This window comes from Dipodomys merriami, unplaced genomic scaffold (assembly GCF_024711535.1).
Source record: "Dipodomys merriami isolate MVZ:Mamm:240054 unplaced genomic scaffold, mDipMer1.0.p SCAF_691, whole genome shotgun sequence".
In the NCBI taxonomy this organism is placed as follows: domain Eukaryota; kingdom Metazoa; phylum Chordata; class Mammalia; order Rodentia; family Heteromyidae; genus Dipodomys; species Dipodomys merriami.
The window spans coordinates 446542-467034 of record NW_027206281.1 but is presented as its reverse complement, the minus strand read 5'-3'; the positions used below and the strand labels follow the sequence as shown (position 1 = coordinate 467034).

Here is a 20493-nt window from a genome sequence, read left to right as displayed (position 1 = left end):
GGTAGAGGAGGAGAGAGTCTGTGTGTGTGTGTGTGTGTATATGCACACATGCGTGTATACTGGTCCTGCAGCTTGAACTCAGGACCTGGGCTCAATCCCTTAGTTTTTATGCTCAAGCCGAGCGCTCTACCATTTGAACCCAAGCTCCACTTCCTGCTTTGCTTTGCTGGTGACTTGGAGATAAGAGTCTCGTGAATTTGTCTGCCACGGGCTGGCTTTGGAGCCACGATCCTGAGAGCTCAGCCTTTTAAGCAGCTAAGATGACAGGCAGGCGCCATGGGTGCGTTAGCTCCCTCGTTGTTTTTGAGACAGAGTCTTATGGTGTTGCCTAGGCCCAAATTCCTAGACTCAAGCCATCCTCTCACATACTGGGACTTAGGCCGGTCGCCCTGCTCAGCTTGGGCTTGGCTTCCAGCAAATGGAGGACAGGGGTGGTGGTTTGTGACCCCCCCCCCGGGGATTCTGTCCCCCTAAGTCTGTCTTTCCAGAGGCAGCTTCTGGAGACACTGGCACGGGGCTGGCGGGGTGCGGGGCGCTCTGCCCGCCTCCGTCTCTCTCCTGATTTCACAACACACGTTTCGCCCTCGACACACGGCAAGCCCAGGCACGCGGTCTGCATTTATCTCCAGACAAGTCTCCCCGCGACCTGGGCAGGGCAGTCCAGGAGCTCTCCGCCTGCTCATCCGTGGGCGGTGTTTGCCAGGCTGCAAGTCCGGGTTCCCAGAGCGGCCACACGCATGCGCGCACAGGTGCACACGCGCGTTCAGTGTGTGTGTACTGCACGCAGCGTCTGCGATCAGTCTCTGGCTGGGTTCAATCCACTGGCCTCCCCTAAGTGGAGCTGAGGCCAGGTTCCAGTCTGAATAACACCCTGTCTGCTCAGGGGTTGGCACAAGAGGGGCGATCTAAACCTTTGTTGTCGTTGTTGTTGGTGCTGGGGCTTGAACTCAGGGCCTGGACGCTGTCTCTGAGCTTTCTGCTCAAGGTGAGCGCTCTACCACTTTGAGCCACAGCACCAGTTCTGGTTTTTAGTGGTTCATGGGAGCTCAGAGTCTCATGGACTTTCCTGCCCTGGCCGGCTTTGAACCATGATCTTCAGATCTCAGCCTCCTGAGTAGCTGGGATGACAGGCATGAGCCACCATCAGCAATTGGCTTATCTGGCTTTTTATAGCTGACCTTTGCCCTTCTCTGGCCTAACCCAGGCTTCCCAATGGACCGATGGGAGAAAACCTGGCGGCCAAGCAAGCACCTGACCTAATCCATTCAAAACCCAGTTTTCCCAGAGGCGCCCTCCTGCAGTTCCACCGATCGCCACCAGGGGTCAGCACGCACCAGCCTCCCTCCCCTCCGGTCTGGGACGCTTGCTGGGGGGGTGTGTGTGGCTTATTACCATTTCTGATTTGATTTGGTCATTTCAAGGGGATAAACCGACCCAAGGCCTTGGGGATCCAGAAATTCCACCCGAGGGCTGGCGTCCAGGGGCTGGAAGGGAGCTGCTTGGCGTATCGCCCTGGGTCGCAGTGAAAGTGGAATATCATTTATTGTCAGCCTCAGACTCCGATACTTTAAACAATCTTTTGTTGTTGTTGTTCCGAGTCCCGGGGCTGGAACTCGGGGCCTGGGCGCTGTCCCCGAGCTTTTCCCGCTCAAGGGTAGCGCGCTGCCGCTTGAGCCACAGCTTGCTTTCTGGTGGTTCATTGGAGATAGGAGTCTCCCGGACTTTCTTGCCCAGGCTGGCTTTGAACTTCAATCCTCCGGATCTCAGCCTCCTGGGAACCTAGGATGACCGGCGTGAGCCATTGGCACCTGGATCAGCCTGTAATGGCTGGCCTGTCACGGGCTTCCTGTCTCCTGGGAACATGGCGAATGAGTCTCTTTCTCTCTGTGAGAATGTTTTCTTTTCTGGAGGGTGGCAGAGTTGATGGCCTTTGCTAACGGGGCTGATGTGTGACAGGGCAGATTGTGCAAGCTGTTATCCTGTAAGGCTTTGGTGCTGAGGACTGACCCTTGGCCCTTTGTGCTGACCCTTGACAGGAAGGGGGAGGGAGGCTGGAAGGGGTGACACAGGATGCTGCTCACCAGGGGAGGGCCAGTGGAAACTTCCCGTGTACTCAGGACAAAGCGAGCAGACCCTTACGGTTAGGGTGACTTTTTTTCTTTTTTTTTTTTTTTTTTTGTCGGTCGTGGGGCTTGAACTCTGGGCCTGAGCGCTGTCCCTCAGCTCTTCAGCTCAAGGCGAGCGCTCTACCACTTGAGCTACAACGCCACTTCCAGTTTTCTGGTGGTTTATTGGAGATAGGAGTCTCACGGTCTCTCCTGCCCGGGCTGGCTTTGAACCGCGATCCTCAGATCTCAGCCTCCTGAGTAGCTAGGATTACAGGCGTGAGCCACCAGCGCCCGGCTCTAGGGTGACTTTTTTTCTTTTGGTCAGTTGTGGGGTTTGAACTCAGGGCCTGGGCGCTGTCCCCCAGCTCTTCAGCTCAAGGCTAGCGCTCTACCACTTGAGCCACAGCGCCACTTCCGGTTTTCTGGTAGTTTATTGGAGATCAGAGCCTCAGGACTTTCCTGCCTGGGCTGGCTTTGAACCTCGATCCTCAGATCTCAGCCTCCTGAGTAGCTGGGATGACAGGCGGGAGCCACCGGTGTCCAGCTAGGGTGACATCTTACAATGCTGTTTTGAGGTAAGCCCCCGAGGTTGGCGCCCTTCATCCCAGATGCTCAGGAGATTGAGATCTGGAGGATTGAGGGTCAAAGCCAGCCGGGGCAGGAAAGTCCAGGAGACTCTTACCTCCAACTAGCCACCCAAAAGCCATCAAGTGGCGCTGTGACTCAAGCGGTAGAGCACCAGCCTTGAGCAAAGAAGCTCAAGGACAGAGCCCAGGCCTTGAGTTCAAGCCTCAGGACGAACTGACACAGACACAGGCACACACAGACATACAGACACACATATGGACAGACACACAGACACATGCACACAGACACACATACGGATAGACACACAGACACATACACAGACACACAGACACATGCACACAGACATACAGACACACATACGGACAGACACACAGACACATGCACACAGACATACAGACACATGCACACAGACATACAGACACATGCACACAAACACACACATATACACAGACACATGCACATAGACACACACGCACACACGCACACACGCACACGCACACGCATGCACATCTCCACCGGGCCCAGTGGCCAGCCCAGGCCCCGCCTGCTTGCTCCGCCCCCACGTAGGCCCGGCCCCGCCCCTTTCCTCCCGGCCAGCCCCGCCCCACCCCAAGGAAGCCCCGCCCACAACCCCGCGGGCCCCGCCCCCCAGCCCAGTGCCCGCCATCCGCTCGCCGCCGGGCAGACCACGCCTCGGCGCTGGCCCCGCCCACGAGCCGCTCAGGAGCCCCGCCCCTCACCACCCCGGCCCCGCCCCTCGGCGTCCCACCTGGTCTGGCTGCCGGCGGGCTAGGCCAGGCCCCGCCCCCTCCCCGGCGCGGCCCCGCCCCCAGACATCCTGGTCCCGCCCCCCGTTTTCCCGGCGAGGCCCCGCCCCTTGTTTCCGCTGGCGGCGGCGGCGGCGGCGGCGGTGCGGGATCCGAGCCGGCCGGGCCGCGCCTTCCGGCGGGCGCGGTGAGTGAGCGCGGCCGGGCGGGGCGGGTCCCGGGCGGGAGCTGCGGCTCGAGCGCCGCGGGCGAGACCTCGGGAGGCGGCGGCGGCGGGGCCGGGGCCGGGGCGAGGGCCGGGCGGGGGCCGGGGCGAGGGCCGGGCGGGCGACCTCGGGAGGCGGAGGGCCGGCGGCGGCGGGGCCGGGGCCAAGGCGAGGGCCGGGCGAGGGCCGGGCGGGGAGCCGCGGTCCGGGCCCGGGGAGCGGGGGGGGAGAATCGGGGGGCCCGGGGATCGAGGGGATCGGGGGGCCCGGGGATCGGGGGGGCCGGGGATCGGGGGGGCCCGGGGATCGGGGGGGCCCGGGGATCGGGGGGATCGGGGGGCCCGGGGATCGGGGGGATCGGGGGGCCCGGGGATCGGGGATCGGGGGGCCCGGGGATCGGGGGGATCGGGGGGCCGGGGATCGGGGGGGCCGGGGATCGGGGGGCCCGGGGATGGGGGGGCCGGGGATCGGGGATGCCGGGGATCGGGGGGGGCCCGGGGATCGGGGGGGCCGGGGATCGGGGGGGCCCGGGGAACTGGGGGCCGGGGATCGGGGATCGAGGGGTCGGGGGCCCCGGGATCCGGGGACCAGGGATCGGGGGATGGGGGCACTCTGCGGCGGGAGATCCCGGCCCGGGCCCCAGGCGCCCCCGGATCTCGGGGTGACGGGCCCGGGCGCTCCCCCCCCCCCCCCCCCCGATCTCGTGCGCTCGACCCGGGACTCGGAAACTTTTGTGCTGTTGTTGTTTGAAGTTGGGGCGAGCAAGTCGGTTTGGGGAGCCGGAGGTTGGGGTCCCCGGACCCCGGATCTGCTGTCGTCCCGGTGTGCCTGGAGGATGGGGAGGCCGCCTTGGGGTGCTACGGTCACCCCCATCTGTCCTCCTGCACCTGAGGGCTGGGTGTCTGCCTTGGGGTGCTGTGGGCCCCCATGCGTCCTCACGAATCTGGGGATCTGGGGTGTCTGCACTTGGGGTGCTACGGTCAGCCCCCCCCACTGTGCTGGCTTTTCCTTTCCATCTCCCCAAAACTGGGGTAGAGAGGCGGCACCCCCTCACATCCTGGGGTTCGAGGACCATATGCCGGGTGTCTCCTTTCCTGGGGTCACAGACACCACCCCTTCCAGGAAGCTTTTCTGGACCGGGGACAACCCTGGCCCCCACCCCTCATCTCCACTCAAAATAGCCTTCCAGAAGGTTCTGCGGGTGTCTTGTGTTTGGCCCTCCGTCCCCGGCTGTCTGCGCGTCCTGAGGAACGGGAAGGGGAGGAGAGGGTTATGGATCATTTCAAACAATGGACAGGACAAATCATTTTATATTTAGCTGAGGAATGCAGCCCGGGAGGCCAGGATCACCCCGGCTTCCTACCCGGGCTGGGCCTGGTTCTGGCTGGTGCAGCTGGGCCTGTGGGCTGGGGTGAGCGGGAAGGGGGGCAGAGAGAACACGAGGTGCTCTGGGCCTGGTCACTCCTTGAAGAACAGCTGAGACTCGCAGAGGAGAGAGCAGGCCCCACCCCCCCCACCCCCCCCCCCGCCCTTCTTTTTCCGTGCTGGTCTTGGGGCTTGAATTTCGGGCCTGGGTGCTGTCCTGGGCTTTTTATGCTCAAGACTTGAACTCTACCACTTGAGTCACAGTTCTACTTTGTTTTTTTTTGTTGTTGAGGGGGTGGGTAGTTAATTGGAGATGAGATCAGAGTCTCACAGACTTTCCTGCCTGGGCTAGCTTCGAACTTCCATCCTCAGACCTCAGCCTCCTGATTGGTAGGATTATTTAGGCTTGAGCCACCCGTGGCCTAGCTGTCTTGTCTTTGTGGGTGAACTCTGGGCCTGGGCGCTGTCCCTCAGCTCTTCAGCTCAAGGCGGGCGCTCTACCACTTGAGCCTCAGCGCCACTTCCGATTTTCTGGTGGTTCATGGGAGATCAGAGTCTCATGTATTTTCCTGCCCAGGCTGGCTTTGAACTGTGATCCTCCAGATCTCAGCCTCCTGAGTGGCTAGGGAGCCATGAGTGCCAGGATTAAATGGGTCTCCCTTACACAGGGTTGAATCTCGGGTAGGGCCCTTGAATTCTATGGACAACTATTTAGAATTACTAACAGCAGCTACTGTTGGTACAGTAACTGATAGTCAGCTAGCATTTTCTACTCTTGAGCTGTATAGAATTTTATTGCTCTCGTACGTACCCTGGTGAAACGTGCTACTTTTCGTTGCTTTCTTTTGAAGGTTAGCAAAGTGTGCCTCGGAATGAATCCCTTCTCCTTTCGATTGGGCTAGAGTTAGATTGCAGGAGGTCTCTATCCTTCAGCCCGCCCTGGCCTGGGGCGTTTAATCTCCCACTCAGCCTCTGGAGTAGCTGGGATTACAGGCATCAGCCCCCGTTGTCTATCTACAGGTTAACATTTTAACTCCCTTTACTGCCTGGGGCAGGAGCATTAATGAACTCACGTGATGGAGCAGGAACGTTTCCTCCTGGTGGAAGGAAACCATTTCCATGCAACCCACGCCCTGCCAGCCTCCCTTCCGTATCCTGTACGCTGTTTATTGAGCTCCTACAGTTTGCTGGCGTGGCTGGGGTGGGAAGCCCGTGGGTCCGGCGGCTGGTGGGGAAAGAGGGGACCATGGGAGCGTGGTGGGGGGCGGTGGAGGGAGCCATGACAGTGTGTGTGTGAAGTGGAGAGGCCCGGAGCCTCATCCCCAGCAGGTGGACCCCAAGAAGAGACTCCCCTGCCTGGAACCCTGGGGTCTAGCTAGACTCCTCTCCCACCATGCTTTGCGTGTTCTTCTCCCCTCCCCCTAGCCTCCCTGCTCCTCCCTCCCCTCCACCTGCCTCCCTGTCCCAGCTCCCTCTCCCCTCCTTAAAGCCATCTCAACAGAAGCCGGGCACCGGCGCTCACGCCTGCCACCCCAGCTACTCGGGAAGGTGGGGATCCGAGGCTCCAGGTTGGAAGCCAGCCCAGGCAGGAAAATTCCTGAGACTCACTCGCCAACGAACCACTGCAAAGCTGTAAGCAGAGCTGCGGCTCAAGTGGTAGAGCACCAGCCCGGAGCCAAAAAAAAGCTCAAGGACATTCGCCCAGGCCCGGAGTTCAGGCCCCAGGACCTTACTTACTACACGGTCGGAGTGACCCCCTCAGGATCATTCACCCCCCATCTAATTCCCTCTCCCCACAGCCACCTACACAGTTGCCACCGTTAGAACCACGTTCTGTGTGTGTGTGTGCGTGCGCGTGCACAGATGGTCACATCTGTGGACACACACACCCTGGGTGTCTTGCTTAGTTGTAAGTCCCCTCTGTGGTCAACACGATCAGGCTCAATCTTTGGATGTCCCGTTCCTGCCCAGAGCAGACATCAGTAATCGACTGCAGCTGTCTTCAGAGCAGACGTCAGTAATCGATTGCAGCTATCTTTCCTGGTGAGCCGGGACTAGCTCACCATCAGTGGCCAGCCAGGTCTCAGAAACTCTGCGTGTTCACATCAGCCGTTCTCGCCTTTTACTCTTGACCTTGAAGCTAGAAAAGTCTCAGGCCTGAGCTTTGGGGGTCGGGAGACCATTCCCTTCCCCGTGGAACTCGGTGCTCTGCCACTTGAGCCAGACCTCCAGCCGCCTTGCGCATTGTTACTGCTGAGGCTGGGGGAATCTGGCTGGCTGGTCTGGGCCGTTGCGCAGTCTAGCTGGGATGACAGTCTGCACCACCACAGCCAGCCAGCAGTTGAGATGGAGTCTCTCATGAGATCCTCAGATCTCCACCTCCCAAGTAGCTGGTATTACAGGCGTGAGCCAGTGTTGCCGATCACCCACTGCTGGTACCCTAACGCTCTTCACTGGCCACCCTGGAGGTGGGGGGGGCCCTGGGGGAGCTAGAGGGGCCTGGAACTTCCTGCTTCCGGTGTCCAGTCTGTGCTACAGGCGTGCAATTCAAAGCAGGAGCTGCTGGCAGCTGATTCAGGCCCTCCTGGGAGGCTGGGCCTTTTAGATTTGTGCATGTGTGTGTGTGCGTGCGTGCACGTGCGTGCGTGCCCATGCACGCCAGTCCTGCAGCTCCAACTCAGGGCTTGGGCCTGGGCCTGCACGTTCAGTGCCGTCCTTGGTTCGTCCGTCCGTGTGTCTGCTCGTGGGACTCCACTGGGGCGTGGCGCACACCCCGGGTGATGGTGCTCCGGGAGTTTGAGGTGAACTTCATGTTCCTGCAGCCGGGGGCGGGGGGCTCCGGGTGGGGGTCCAGCCTTGGGCTCGGGGAGCCTGCACCTCAGGAGCAAAGCTCCTCCCTGGCGGCCTGCGGTGTCCGCTTTCACTCCCGCAGCGCCGGAGGTTTGGAGCCGTGCCCGGGTGAGCTGGGCCGCCCGGCCTGGGCCTGGACCGCTGCCTGCTGCAGGTCAGGGGTACAGACCAGAGCCGGAAACACCCCAGGACAAAGCAATGGCCAGTCTGGTGTGCCCCAGCCCCTGTGGGGCCTGGCCCGCGGCCTAAGGGGCCTTGCAGGGGGTGGCAGACGCCCCCTTCCCCCCAAATATGCCTCCATCTGGGCATCTATGTTGGGAGCTGGAGAGAAGGGCCGGGCCGTACACATAGGAGTTCGCCCCGCTCTGATGGAATGTGCCTGGGGCTGTGTTGTGCCGCTGGGTTCCTGGAATGACCACGGCTCCCGGAGCCCCCTGTCTGCCCCCAGGCTCCCCAGGAACGGCCTGGGGCCTTCTCTTCCTTCTGATCCGCTCCTCACCTGTGGGGGGGGGGCAGGAGGTACAGCCTGGGCTCCTTCTCAGGGGCAGGAGTGATCTGCCCAGGTTGGGGCTTCTTGTTCTAGCACTTTCTTTTTTCTTTTTCCTTTTTTGTTTGTGTCAGTCGTGGGGCTTGAACTCGGGGCCTGGGCGCCGTCCCTCGGCTCTTCAGCTCAAGCCTGGTGCTCTACCACCTGAGCCACAGCGCCACTTCCAGTTTTCTGGTGGTTCATTTGGAGACAAGAGTCTCACGGACTTTCCTGCCCGGGCTGGCTTTGAACTGCGGTCCTCAGATCTCAGCCTCCTGATTCGCTGGGATGACAGGCGGGAGCCACTGCCACCTGGCTGTTCTAGTGCTTTCTATTGCCCCAAGGAAGCTGCCGGGCTTGGGACAGGCGGAGCGCTGCAGGGGTGTGGTCTGTCTTGCTGTCTTGGGGTGTCTTTGGGGGCGGGGCTCTCTGGGGGGACCCAGCCTCGTCGCTGTGGGACTTCAGTGGGGCGTGGGGGAGCAGGATGCGCGCCGTGGGTGTGGGGGAGTGTCTGGGCCACGCGTGGCGGCCGAGGCCCACGCTGGGACAGCTCCGGGCAGGGAGGTGGAGGAGGGGTGTTGGAGGCTAAGCTCGGGGTCTGGGGGAGGCGGGCTGCGGCGCAGGGAGGCGCTGGGGGCCTCTGGGCTCCCCTCAGGCCTCTCTCGTTGGGGTGGGGGGTCCGGGGCTGGCGGGATGGGGGGCCTCTGGCGCCCCGCGCTGGCCGGGCTCAGCCGCACCGCCGCCCTCAGTAATGCCTCCTCCCCTCTCCACTCCCCCCTCCTCCCCTTCCTCTACCTCCCCTCCCCCTCTCCTCCACCCCTCTCCCCTCCTCCTCCTTCCCTCCTCCTTCCCTTTCCTCTCCTACCTGCCCCTCCCTCTCCTCCTCCTTCCCCCCTCCTTCCCCTTCTCCCTCCTCCCCTCCTCCTCCCCCTCCTCCCCCTCCTCTCCTCTTCCTTCTCTCCTCCTCCTCCTTCCCCCCTCCTCCCCTCCCTCTTTCCCCCTCTTCCCCTCCTCCCCTCCCTCCTCCCCTCCCTCCTCCCCTCCTCTTCTTCTCTCCTCCTCCTTCCCCCCTCCTCCCCTCCCTCTTTCCCCCTCTTCCCCTCCTCCCCTCCTTTCCCCTCCTCCCCTCCCTCCTCCCCTCCCTCCTCCCCTCCCTCCTCCCCTCCCTCCTGCCCTCCTCCTCCTTCCCCCCTTCTTCCTCTCTCCTTCCTCTTCCCTCCTCCCCTGCTCCCTCTCCCTTCCTCCTCCCCGTCCTGCTCAGCCGTGGCGGTTGCTGTAGTGGGTTGAGGAGGAAAGTGGTGGATCCACACTGGCTGTGCCCCCCTCCCCCCCAGCCCGTGTGACTTGGGGTCTTGGGGTGTCAGCTGTGCTGTGTGAGCAGCTTGCAGCGCTCACTGCCCTAGGGGCGGGGCCATGGTGTCCCGGCTGGGACCTGGCCAGAGGGGCGGGCGGAGGGGGTGGAGGGGGGTGGAGGGGGTGGAGGGAGGTGGAGAGGGATGGAGGGGGCGGAGGGGGGCGGAGGGGGATGGAGGGGGTGGAGGGGGTGGAGGGGGTTGGAGGGGGCGGAGGGGGATGGAGGGGGCAGAGGGGGTGGAGGGGGTGGAGGGGATGGAGGGGGCAGAGGGGGGTGGAGGGGGATGGAGGGGGCGGAGGGGGGCGGAGGGGGATGGAGGGGGTGGAGGGGGGTGGAGGGGGTGGAGGGGGATGGAGGGGGTGGAGGGGGTGGAGGGGGCGGAGGGGGATGGAGGGGGTGGAGGGGGTGGAGGGGATGGAGGGGGCAGAGGGGGGTGGAGGGGGATGGAGGGGGCGGAGGGGGGCGGAGGGGGATGGAGGGGGTGGAGGGGGTGGAGGGGGGTAGAGGGGGATGGAGGGGGTGGAGGGGGATGGAGGGGATGGAGGGGGTGGAGGGGGGGTGGAGGGAGTGGAGGGGATGGAGGGGGGTGGAGGGGTTGGAGGGGGTGGAGGGGGTTGGAGGGGGTGGAGGGGGGGTGGAGGGGGTGGAGGTGGTCCCAGCCCGGCCCAGCCGGCCCTGAGCTCAGCTCCTGACAGCTCCTTGTTAGGTACCTGCCAGTCCTGACTTTCCCTCACCATGGCTCCCACTGTGCTGCCAGGGTGTGCAGCTCCACCTGTTCTAGCGGGCCTCCCTTCCCCGGCCTCCCTTCCCCGGCCTCCCTCCCCCGGCCTCCCTCCCCGGCCTCCCTTCCCCGGCCTCCCTTCCCCGGCCTCCCTCCCCGGCCTCCCTTCCCCGGCCTCCCTCCCCGGCCTCCCTCCCCGGCCTCCCTTCCCCGGCCTCCCTTCCCCGGCCTCACTGCCTGGCACCTGACCTTACCTGGCTGTGCCTCCGTCCCTCCCTCCCTCCCTCCCTCCCTTCCTCCCTCTGCTCTTTCTCCCTCAGCCCCTCTGCCCCTGAGCTGCCCCTCATTTTGTGAAGCCCCCGTCTGTGTTAGGTTTTGCCATTGTGGGGATGCGGGTGGCAGACACGGGGTGGGTGGTCAGCGCCCAGTGTGGGAGGCTGTGGGGCATGGGGCTCGTGGGGAGAGGAGGCCGCGGGGTCTGGCGTGGCTGCTGGGGCTCGTGTGGCCACGGGGTCTGGCGTGGCCGCTGGGACGGGCGTGGCCGTGGCGTCTGGCATGGCCGCGTGGCTGGTGTGGCCGCGTGGTTGGCGTGGCTGTGGGCACTCATGTGGCTGCGGCGTCTGGCATGGCCGCGTGGCTGGCGTGGCCGCGTGGCTGGCGTGGCCGTGGCGTCTGGCGTGGCCACGGGGTCTGGCATGGCCGTGGCGTCTGGCGTGGCCGCGTGGCTGGCGTGGCTGGCGTGGCTGTGGGCACTCACGTGGCCGCGGGGTCTGGCGCTGGCTGGCGGGCGCCGGCTCTGCCCCCTTCATGGGAGGCGAGCTCCTGGAGCCCGTGGGCAGCGGTGCCCAGCATGGGCTGACGCAGAGGGGCGCGGGCGGGCTCCTGGGGTTTGGGGCCGGGCCCGGCTCGGAGCCGGATGGAAGGAGGGTCAGAATCAAGGTCCCGGAATCGCTGCGGCGTTTGCTGACTTCACCCCTCTGCCCACGCCGGGAGGGGTGAGGAGGGGCGGGGGGGCGGGAGAGGCCGGTTCAGAGCCCCTGCGGCCTCCCTGGCCTGATGCAGAGTCCGCTGGAGTCCGCTGGAGTCTGGTGGACGATGGCTTCCAGTCCTGGGGCTTAAACTCACGGCCTGGGCGCTGTCCCTGAGCTTTTTGGCTCTAGGCTGGCGCTCTACCACTTGAGCCACGGCGCCACTTCAGTTTTCTAAGTGTTTCATTGGCGATCAGAGTCTCACAGACTTTCCTGCCTGGGCTGGCTTCGAACCACGATCCTCAGATCTCAGCCTCCCGAGTATCAGGGATGACAGGCGTGCGCTACGGGCCCCTGCCGTCTCTGGATCTCTCTCTCTGTCCTGAGGCCGGGTCCAGTCAGGGGCGGCCCACGGAGGCTGGGTTTCCTGTCCTCGGCGCTGGCCTGTCCACTTGCTTCCTGCCGATAGGCCGGGAGGACAATGGGTGTGTGACTCAGCTGCACCGCGCGGGGAGCAGATGTGCGGAGGCTCAGCCAGAAGGCGGCCATTCCCGCGTGTTTCCTTCCCGGTGAGCTCTGCCCACCCGGGGGGGCCCCCAGGGCCGCCCGCTGGCCCCACCCAGCCCCGCCGAGGCCCCCATGGGCGCATGGGGCGGGACCGCGGCTGTAATCTCCTTTGCGTCCCAGGATTAGAAGATTTTTGGGTGGGTTTGTCCTCGGGCCTTTTGCCTTCCCACCCAGAGCCATCGTCTCTGGAGTGTTCCAGGCTTCCGTCACGGTCCCTGAGCGCCCGTGCGTTCATGAGCTCATCCATCCTGGGGGTCCCCTTGGGGAGCTGCCCCCCCCCCCGTGCAAGAACCAAGTCTTTTCATTGGTCGCGTGTCTCAGCCCTGACGTGTGTTAGATCTCCCCCTGGGAGAGAGAACCCCAATTCCCAGCCCCTTCCCACCCCAGGGACCCCAACTGGCTTTCCCTCCCCATTGTTCACTGGCTCCTAGAAGCAGTCCCAGCTCCCGCCCCACGCGGGCTCCGGACGCCATATTGGAGGGGCGCCAGCTCGTCCAGGGCCGGGAGTCCCCTGGCCCCCGACGTGTGGGGGTGCAGGGCAGCCTGGGCCCGTGTGTTGGGGGGACCGGGGTGCCTCGGGCATCGAGGGTCCACGAGCTGTTGTTTTGATCAACATACCCTTCCTGTTTGTTTCTTCCCTCCCTCCCTTCCTTCTTTTTTTGTGTGTTGGTCCTGGGCCTCGAACTCAGGGCCTGGGTGTCACCCCTGAGCTTTTTTTCCCAAGGCTGGCGCTCTACCCCTTGAGCCACAGCACCACGTCCGGTTTTCTGGTGGCTCATGGGTCAGTTTCCTGCCCGGGCTGGCTTCGAACCCTGATCCTCAGGTCTCAGCCTCCTGTGTCGCTGGTGTGACAGGCGGGAGCCGCAGGTGCGTGGTGTCAGGCCTGGTTCTGACAGGGAACCAAAGCTGGCCCTGATTGGGGCGGGGGGAGGAGGAGGGCATTCCGGGCAGGAGGACGCTTTGGGGGGCTGAGGGTTTGTCTCATTTGGCGGAAGCCATGGCAGCCTGTGGAGGCTCCATGGAAAAGGCTGGGCCTCCTCCCCGTCCCGGGCAGAAAGCGCGCTGAGCTTCGTGCTTGTCAGGAGAAAACCTGGGCGTCCCCCCCCCCCCCCGCCCCGCCCCATGCCCTTTGGAATCACAAACAAAACCCAGGGGGTCCAATTCCAGATCCTTCCAGACTTTTCTTTCCAGCACAGGCTTTTCTCACTCTCCACTTTGGACTAAACATCAGGCTGAGAATAACCAGGCGGAGGGCAGACAGTGCTGGGCAACCTGAGCTGGGCAGGGTGGCTCACGCCTGTAATCCCTGCTATTGGAGGCTGAGCGCTGGGGACGTGGGTTCAAAGCCAGCCCTGGTGACACACCGCGGCGCAAGCTTCTCCTCTCCAGTTAAAAACCTGCACAGATGCCGGGCGCTGGTGGCTCACGCCTGTAATCCTAGCTACTCAGGAGGCTGAGATCTGAGGATCGCGGTTCAAAGCCAGCCCGGGCAGGAGAGACCGTGAGACTCCTATCTCCAATAAAACCACCAGAAAACCGGAAGTGGCGCAGTAGCTCAAGTGGTAGAGCGCTCGCCTTGAGCTGAAGAGCTAAGGGACAACGCCCAGGCCCAGAGTTCAAGCCCCACGACCGACAAAAAAAAAAAAAAAAAAAAAAAAAAACCTGCACAGAGCCAGAAAGCGGCGCTGAGGCGCAAATGGTAGAGCGCCCGCCGGGAACGCTAAAGGACAGGGCCCAGGCTCTGAGCGAGCCCAGGACCGGCATGCATGCGTGTGCGTGCACACACAGACACAGACACACACATGCACACACACAGACACAGACACACAGACAGACAGACACACACACAGACAGACACAGATGCATACACAGACACACACAGAGACACAGACACACACAGACATACAGACACACACACACAGACACACAGACACAGACACACAGACACACACACAGACACACAGACACACACACAGACACACAGACACACAGACACACACACAGACACACAGACACACACACAGACACACAGACACATACACACAGACACACACACACAGACACACAGACACACACACAGATACACACACACACACACAGACACAGACACACAGACACACAGACACACACACAGACACACAGACACACACAGACAGACAGACAGACACACAGACACACACAGACATACAGACACACACACACACAGACACACACAGACACACAGACACACACACAGACACAGACACACAGACACACAGACACATACACACAGACACAGACACACAGACACACACACAGACACAGACACACAGACACACAGACATACACACAGACACACACACACACACACACAGACACACAGACACACACAGACAGACACACACACCCCAGAGGGAAGTCTGGAGTGACTAGGGTCATGAAAGACAGCGTAGGCCAAGGTGGGGTCCAGCCCCCCCCCCCCCCCCCGCCCTGCTCTCTGTGGGAGCCGCCGCTGGCCTCGTAACCCGGCCCCAGCGCCCGGCGAGCCTGCCCCGAGCGCCGCCTGGCGGCTGCCCAGCCCCGGCCCAGGCCTGGCCGGCACCGGGAAGGGGGAAGGGCTGCGGCCCGGAGACGCAGGCGGCCTGCGGCGAGTTCGCCGCGGTTCCCGGTGCCGGCCACTAGGTGGCAGCAGGGGCCGCCGCCCGCGAGGCCGGCCCTGGGCCCGGGGCTTCCTGCAGCTCCCCTCCCCTCCCCTCCCCCTCCCCCCCCCCCCCCCCCGCCATTTCAGGGGCTTCTCCTTGGCAGCACCCCACCCCAGGCCCGGACCTGGCTGCCTCACTGTGCTCCTGCTGGGGGCTGCCCTGCCCTGCCCTGCCCCTGGCGTGAGCGCCCGGCTCCTGGGGGCTGGGGGAGCCGGCCTTGTTATTATTATTGTTGTTGTTGTTGTTGTTCTTGTTTCTGGGGCCCTGGGTTCAGCTCTGATTGCAGGGACTCCAGGCTCACACCGGCCCCTGGGCACGGCCCCCCCTGCCCCCCGCAGGCCCGGGCCCCCCCCCCCCCGCTCCCCGGGGCCCGAGGGTGGTGTCCGGGATGGGAAGAGACCCAGGCTGCCCCGTGGGCCTCCCCTCCCCCTGCCTCCTCTCCCCCTCCCCTCCCCCAGCCCCTCCCCCAGCCTCCCCTCCCCCAGGCCTCCCCCCAGTCCTCCCCTGGGCTGAGGGCCGCCCCGTCCGCAGGGGGGTGCACGCAGGCAGGCAGGGCCACGGCCACATCTGGCGGCCTCGGTGTTCCAGCTGTGAGCCGCCACCGCCAGGGGCATCTGCTCGGGTTTCAGCCTCACCGGCCAGGGCCTCTTTTCTGGGGGTCGGGGGGGGGCCCCCACGGTGTCCCCCTCGCTTTGCCCGCCTGCAGAGGGCGGCGACCGGCTCGATCAGGGATCGGCGGGCACAGGTGGCGGCAGCCACGGCTTCTCTGTCCACACCTCCCCTCCCCTCCCCTCCCCTCCCCTCCCCCCCCCCCCAGGGCTCAGACACCCAGCGTCCCCCACGGTCCCTGGGCAGCCAAGGAGGGAGGCCAGGGCTCCGGGCCAGGGTGAGCTCAGCGCGGGGCGGTGTGGGGCGCGGACTCGCTTGGCTTGCTGAGCTGGCGCTCCACCGCTTGAGCCAGGCCTCCAGCCCTGCGTTTTGCCGGTGACTGGAGATGAGTCTCACTGCCTTTTCGGCCCAGGCTGGCCTCCCGCTGTGGTCCTTGGGATTTCGGCCTCTTGAGTAGCTGATATTACAGGTGTGAGCACCCGTGCCCAGCTTCCCTGGTATTTTCATTGTTTATTTCCCCCTCCTCCTCCATCTCCTCCTCCTCCTCCTCCCCCTCCTCCTCCTCCTCCTCCATCTCCTCCTCCCCCTCCTCCTCCCCTCCTCCTCCCCCTCCTCCTCCCCCTCCTCCTCCTCCTCTCCCTCCTCCTCCCCTCCTCCTCCCCCTCCTCCTCCTCCTCCTCTTCTTCTTCTCCTACTCCCCTCTTCCTCCTCCTCCACCTCTTCCCCCTCCTCCTCCATCTCCTCCTCCTCCTCCTCCTCCATCTCCTCCTCCCCCTCCTCCTCTATCTCCTCCTTCTCCATCTCTCCCTCCTCCTCCTCCTCCTCCATCTCCCCCTCCTCCTCCCCCTCCTCCTACTCCATCTCCTCCTCTTCCTCCATCTCCTCCTCCCCCTCCTCCTCCTCCTCTTCTTCTTCTCCTCCTCCCCTCTTTCCCCTCCTCCTCCATCTCCTCCTCCTCCTCCATCTCCTCCTCCTCCTCCATCTCCTCCTCCTCCTCCTTCTTCTCCTACTCTCCTCTTCCTCCTCCCCCTCCCCCTCCTCCCCCTCCTCCTCCCCCTCCTCCCCCTCCTCCTCCCCCCCTCCTCCTCCCCCTCCTCCTCCCCCCTCCTCCTCCTCCCCCTCCTCCTCTTCCCCCCTCCTCCTCCCCCTCCTCCTCCCCCCTCCTCCTCCTCCCCCTCCTCCTCCCCCTCCTCCTCCCCCCCTCCTCCCCCCCTCCTCCTCCCCCCCCTCCTCCCCCTCCTCTCCCTCCCCCTCCCCCTCCTCCTCCTTCCCTCCTCCTCCTCCTGCTCCTGCTGCTCCCCTCCCCCCTCCCCCGTCTTGGAATGATTCTTCTCCCGTGGAAGCTGCGGGAAGCGTCCTGGGACGCAGGGCTCCAGCAGGCGCGTGGCGAGCATCTCCCCGGGGAGCTGCGTGGCGTGGCGTGGGAAGTGTAACTCTCCCTCCACGTTTGAACGTCCTTGTGAAGGTGGCGCGAAGCGGGCGGCGGCGGCTCCCTAATCAGGTCGCGTCCCCCCTTCCCTCACTCTCCCCCCCTTCCCTCGCGCTCCCCCCCTTCCCTCGCGCTCCCCCCCTTCCCTCGCTCCCCCCCTTCCCTCGCTCCCCCCCTTCCCTCGCTCCCCCCCTTCCCTCGCTCTCCCCCCCTTCCCTCGCGCTCCCCCCTTCCCTCGCTCCCCCCCTTCCCTCGCTCCCCCCTTCCCTCGCTCTCCCCCCCCTTCCCTCGCACTCCCCCCCTTCCCTCGCTCCCCCCCCTTCCCTCGCGCTCCCCCCTTCCCTCGCTCCCCCCCTTCCCTCGCTCTCCCCCCCCTTCCCTCGCTCTCCCCCCCTTCCCTCGCACTCCCCCCCTTCCCTCGCTCCCCCCTTCCCTCGCGCTCCCCCCCTTCCCTCGCGCTCCCCCCCTTCCCTCGCGCTCCCCCCCTTCCCTCGCGCTCCCCCCCTTCCCTCGCTCCCCCCCTTCCCTCGCTCCCCCCTTCCCTCGCTCCCCCCCTTCCCTCGCTCCCCCCCTTCCCTCGCTCCCCCCCTTCCCTCGCTCCCCCCCTTCCCTCGCTCCCCCCCTTCCCTCGCTCCCCCCCTTCCCTCGCGCTCCCCCCCTTCCCTCGCTCCCCCCCTTCCCTCGCTCCCCCCCTTCCCTCGCTCCCCCCCTTCCCTCGCGCTCCCCCCCTTCCCTCGCTCCCCCCCTTCCCTCGCTCCCCCCCTTCCCTCGCACTCTCCCCCTTCCCTCGCACTCCCCCCCTTCCCTCGCTCCCCCCTTCCCTCGCGCTCCCCCCCTTCCCTCGCGCTCCCCCCCTTCCCTCGCGCTCCCCCCCTTCCCTCGCTCCCCCCCTTCCCTCGCTCCCCCCTTCCCTCGCTCCCCCCCCTTCCCTCGCTCCCCCCTTCCCTCGCTCCCCCCCCTTCCCTCGCTCCCCCCTTCCCTCGCGCTCCCCCCCTTCCCTCGCTCCCCCCCTTCCCTCGCTCCCCCCCTTCCCTCGCTCCCCCCCTTCCCTCGCGCTCCCCCCCTTCCCTCGCTCCCCCCCTTCCCTCGCTCCCCCCCTTCCCTCGCGCTCCCCCCCTTCCCTCGCGCTCCCCCCCTTCCCTCGCGCTCCCCCCCTTCCCTCGCTCCCCCCCCTTCCCTCGCGCTCCCCCCCTTCCCTCGCTCCCCCCCTTCCCTCGCTCTCCCCCCCTTCCCTCGCTCCCCCCCTTCCCTCGCTCCCCCCCTTCCCTCGCGCTCCCCCCCTTCCCTCGCTCCCCCCCTTCCCTCGCGCTCCCCCCCTTCCCTCGCTCCCCCCCTTCCCTCGCTCCCCCCCTTCCCTCGCTCCCCCCCTTCCCTCGCGCTCCCCCCCTTCCCTCGCGCTCCCCCCCTTCCCTCGCTCCCCCCCTTCCCTCGCTCCCCCCCTTCCCTCGCGCTCCCCCCCTTCCCTCGCTCCCCCCCTTCCCTCGCTCCCCCCTTCCCTCGCTCCCCCCCCCTTCCCTCGCTCCCCCCCTTCCCTCGCTCCCCCCCTTCCCTCGCGCTCCCCCCCTTCCCTCGCGCTCCCCCCCTTCCCTCGCTCCCCCCCTTCCCTCGCTCCCCCCTTCCCTCGCTCCCCCCCCTTCCCTCGTTCCCCCCCTTCCCTCGCTCCCCCCCTTCCCTCGCGCTCCCCCCTTCCCTCGCTCCCCCCCTTCCCTCGCGCTCCCCCCCTTCCCTCGCGCTCCCCCCCTTCCCTCGCGCTCCCCCCCTTCCCTCGCTCCCCCCCTTCCCTCGCTCCCCCCCTTCCCTCGCTCCCCCCTTCCCTCGCTCCCCCCCCTTCCCTCGCTCCCCCCTTCCCTCGCTCCCCCCCCTTCCCTCGCTCCCCCCCTTCCCTCGCTCCCCCCCTTCCCTCGCTCCCCCCCTTCCCTCGCGCTCCCCCCCTTCCCTCGCTCCCCCCTTCCCTCGCTCCCCCCCCTTCCCTCGCTCCCCCCCTTCCCTCGCTCCCCCCTTCCCTCGCTCCCCCCCTTCCCTCGCGCTCCCCCCCTTCCCTCGCGCTCCCCCCCTTCCCTCGCGCTCCCCCCCTTCCCTCGCGCTCCCCCTTCCCTCGCTCTCCCCCTTCCCTCGCTCCCCCCCTTCCCTCGCGCTCCCCCCTTCCCTCGTGCTCCCCCCCCTTCCCTCGCGCTCCCCCCCTTCCCTCGCTCCCCCCCTTCCCTCGCTCCCCCCCTTCCCTCGCTCCCCCCCTTCCCTCGCGCTCCCCCCCTTCCCTCGCTCCCCCCTTCCCTCGCTCCCCCCCTTCCCTCGCTCCCCCCCCTGTTAAAGGCCGTTTCTCCACACCGTGTCCAGTGGGGACCACGGCTGCCTTCCTCCACCCTGCGCCCCCCCTTCCTGTGCCCCCCTCGTCCTCCCAGAGACAGGAGAATGATCGAGACTAAAGAGCAAACAAGAAGAGCAGCAAAGAATGAAGAGAAAGCCCTCCCTTTTGTCTCTCTGGCTTTTTTGGTTGGTCAGTCCCGGGGCTTGAACTCAGGGCCTGGGCGCTGTGCCTGAGCCGGTTTGTGCTCAAGGCGAGCGCTCTACCACTCGAGCCCCAGCGCCGCTTCCGGCTTTTTCTGGGTTGTTCATTGGAGACAGAGTGTCCCGGACTTTCCCGGCTGGGCTGGCTCTAATTCACGATGCTTAGATCTCAGCCTCCTGAGGAGCTGGGATTACAGGTGTGCGCACCGTCTCTCAGCCTTGGGGTGGGTTCACGCTGGCTCCCATGCGCCCCCTGCAGTGTGGGCCCCCCCCCCCCCCCCCCGCTTCTGCTTCTCTCCCTCCCTCCCTGTCCTGGGGTCGGCCGGGCTGTGGGACATCGGCAGGTGACACAAATGGAGCGCGGTGATTATTTATTTGACAGGACCAGCTGCTCATGGGAAAGAATGTCCTGGAGTAATCCTTTCGTGAGAACCAGATCCCAGCTCAGCCCCCCCCCCCCAGGCAGGGACCCGTCCCCCCCCCCCAGGCAGGGACCCGTCCCCCCCCCCCCCGCCCTCCTGCCGGCCTGCCTGGGAGAGGTGTGTCTGTTCACATGTGGGTGCCACGCACAGCATACACTTTTATTTCCTCCGTCCTGGGGCTTGAACTCTGGGCCTGGGCGCTGTCCCTCAGCTCTTCAGCTCAAGGCTGGGGCTCTACCACTTGAGCCACAGCACCACTTCCAGTTTTCTGAGTGGTTTATTGGAGATCAGAGTCTCACAGACTTCTCTGCCTGGGCTGGCTTTGAACCTCGATCCTCAGACCTCAGCCTCCTGAGTAGCTAGGATGACAGGGATGAGCCGCCAGCGTCTGGCTGCTGCTTTGTTGTTGTTGTTATTGTTCTAGATTGTTCTGAGCTTGGGCCCAGGATCTGACGCGTCTGCTCACTGGCTGCACTCCCCCACCTGAGCCATGCCTCCAACCCTTTCTTTTGCTTTGGGGTGGTTATGAGCACCCCGGGAGCTGTCCAGAGCCACACACACAGCACGGCGGCTGCCAGCGCCCCGCGTTGCTCAGCGGCCTGTCTCCTGGGGTCCCGCGGGCCCCCAGCTGGCCACAGTGCCTCAGTTTCCCCTGACCAGGATTGAAGGGACCGCTGGGCCGGGGCCGGGTCTCACTTGTGGGTGCGGCTGGTGTCTGCCGGCGCTGCTGTGCGTGGCGCCGCGTCCTCTGGCTCCAAGAGCCCCCTCCTCCCCGCGCCCAGTCCTCCTCATTGTCACCCACCCGCAGAAACGAATGCAGAACAAAG

At 65.3% G+C, this 20493-nt stretch overlaps 3 protein-coding genes across 3 annotated transcripts; 2 read left to right on the top strand and 1 right to left on the bottom strand.

Annotated features, from left to right (window-relative positions):
* Window positions 1-3485: 3485 nt before the first annotated feature.
* On the bottom strand, window positions 3486-11042 carry LOC138816350 (uncharacterized). Its single transcript, XM_070006071.1, has 3 exons — window positions 10865-11042; window positions 8230-8383; window positions 3486-4281 (listed from the first exon to the last, which is right to left on the bottom strand). The coding sequence occupies exons 1-3, from the start codon at window positions 11040-11042 to the stop codon at window positions 3486-3488; spliced, it is 1128 nt and encodes a 375-aa protein (XP_069862172.1).
* A 250-nt stretch (window positions 11043-11292) lies between these two features.
* On the top strand, window positions 11293-16374 carry LOC138816349 (uncharacterized; the record flags this gene model as incomplete). The annotated part of the gene is given in 6 exon segments (XM_070006070.1): window positions 11293-11480; window positions 15310-15446; window positions 15780-15901; window positions 15904-16208; window positions 16240-16318; window positions 16321-16374. Coding segments are annotated over 6 exon segments (885 nt in total), but the record flags the coding sequence as incomplete, so codon positions are not given.
* Window positions 16375-16632: 258 nt separating this feature from the next.
* LOC138816348 (uncharacterized) lies at window positions 16633-17692 on the top strand (the record flags this gene model as incomplete). The annotated part of the gene is made up of 2 exons (XM_070006069.1): window positions 16633-16696; window positions 16812-17692. Coding segments are annotated over exons 1-2 (945 nt in total), but the record flags the coding sequence as incomplete, so codon positions are not given.
* Window positions 17693-20493: the final 2801 nt, after the last annotated feature.

Coding starts and splice junctions, on each gene's coding strand:
- LOC138816350 (XM_070006071.1), bottom strand. CDS start 11,042: ATGCCAGACGCCACGGCCACGCCCGTCCCAGCGGCCACGCCAGACCCC. Junction 8,384..10,864: donor CCACCCGCATCCCCACAATG/GCAAAACCTAAC, acceptor CCCCCCCCACAG/GTGAGGAGCGGATCAGAAGG. Junction 4,282..8,229: donor AGCGGGGCGAACTCCTATGT/GTACGGCCCGGC, acceptor CTCCCGCCGCAG/AGTGCCCCCATCCCCCGATC.